Source organism: Myotis davidii, unplaced genomic scaffold, assembly GCF_000327345.1.
Source record: "Myotis davidii unplaced genomic scaffold, ASM32734v1 scaffold1717, whole genome shotgun sequence".
Lineage (NCBI taxonomy): Eukaryota > Metazoa > Chordata > Mammalia > Chiroptera > Vespertilionidae > Myotis > Myotis davidii.
In genome coordinates this window covers 770,541-771,164 of record NW_006287955.1, presented here as the reverse complement: position 1 = coordinate 771,164, position 624 = coordinate 770,541, and the positions used below count along the sequence as shown (strand labels likewise).

Genomic DNA, 624 nt, shown 5'->3' with positions numbered 1-624 from the left:
ACCGCCCGCTCCGCCCCAGGAGCAGGGCCCTGCCCTCCCGGCTTTGGTGTGTGGCTGCCACATGCCCGCTGCCCAGGGGCTGCACACGTGTCAAACTCTGAGGGGAGAGGAGATGCTGTTAGTCTAAACAGTGTTTGGAAAAAAATTTTTTTCTAAAATTGGAAAGAAAAGTACTCTCCCGCAGTGAGCAGCAGCACCGACGCGTGGCGAGATCTGACGCCTCCCGACACCAGAGAACACGCCGGTGAGCACGTCCGTCACCGGCCAGGTGGCTGGGACCTGAAGGCTCAGAGGTGCCGCGGAAGGCAGCCCTCCCGTCTCCGAGCTGCTCACAGCCTGCTCACGGCCGACACGGTAAGCCTAGCTCACAATTCAGACCTGCAGGACAGTGTGCCTGCGGGTCCAAGTGGAAATTAAAGATCTTTTTCAGTTAAAAAAAAAGATTTCAAATGGTTTTTAATTGTGGAGAAAGTGAATCCTGGTGGTATCTGGCTCGTGGCTCTGCCTACGTGACAGCAGCCTCCCCTCCGCTGGGCAGGCGCGGGGGCTGGCGCGGCCACGGAAGCAGCACTGGCCGCTCGCGGGTGCCTGTGCCCCGCACCCCGCGGGCGTGTGCCCAGCAGC

The 624-nt window shown here is 60.3% G+C and overlaps 1 protein-coding gene across 1 annotated transcript in view; it reads right to left on the bottom strand.

Annotated features, from left to right (window-relative positions):
* Window positions 1-90: 90 nt before the first annotated feature.
* Window positions 91-624, bottom strand: part of SLC45A4 (solute carrier family 45 member 4) — a 21,123-nt gene continuing 20,589 nt past the window's right edge. The window contains 1 exon segment of the mRNA XM_015561421.1: window positions 91-97. Coding sequence (XP_015416907.1) covers window positions 91-97 — 7 coding nt within the window.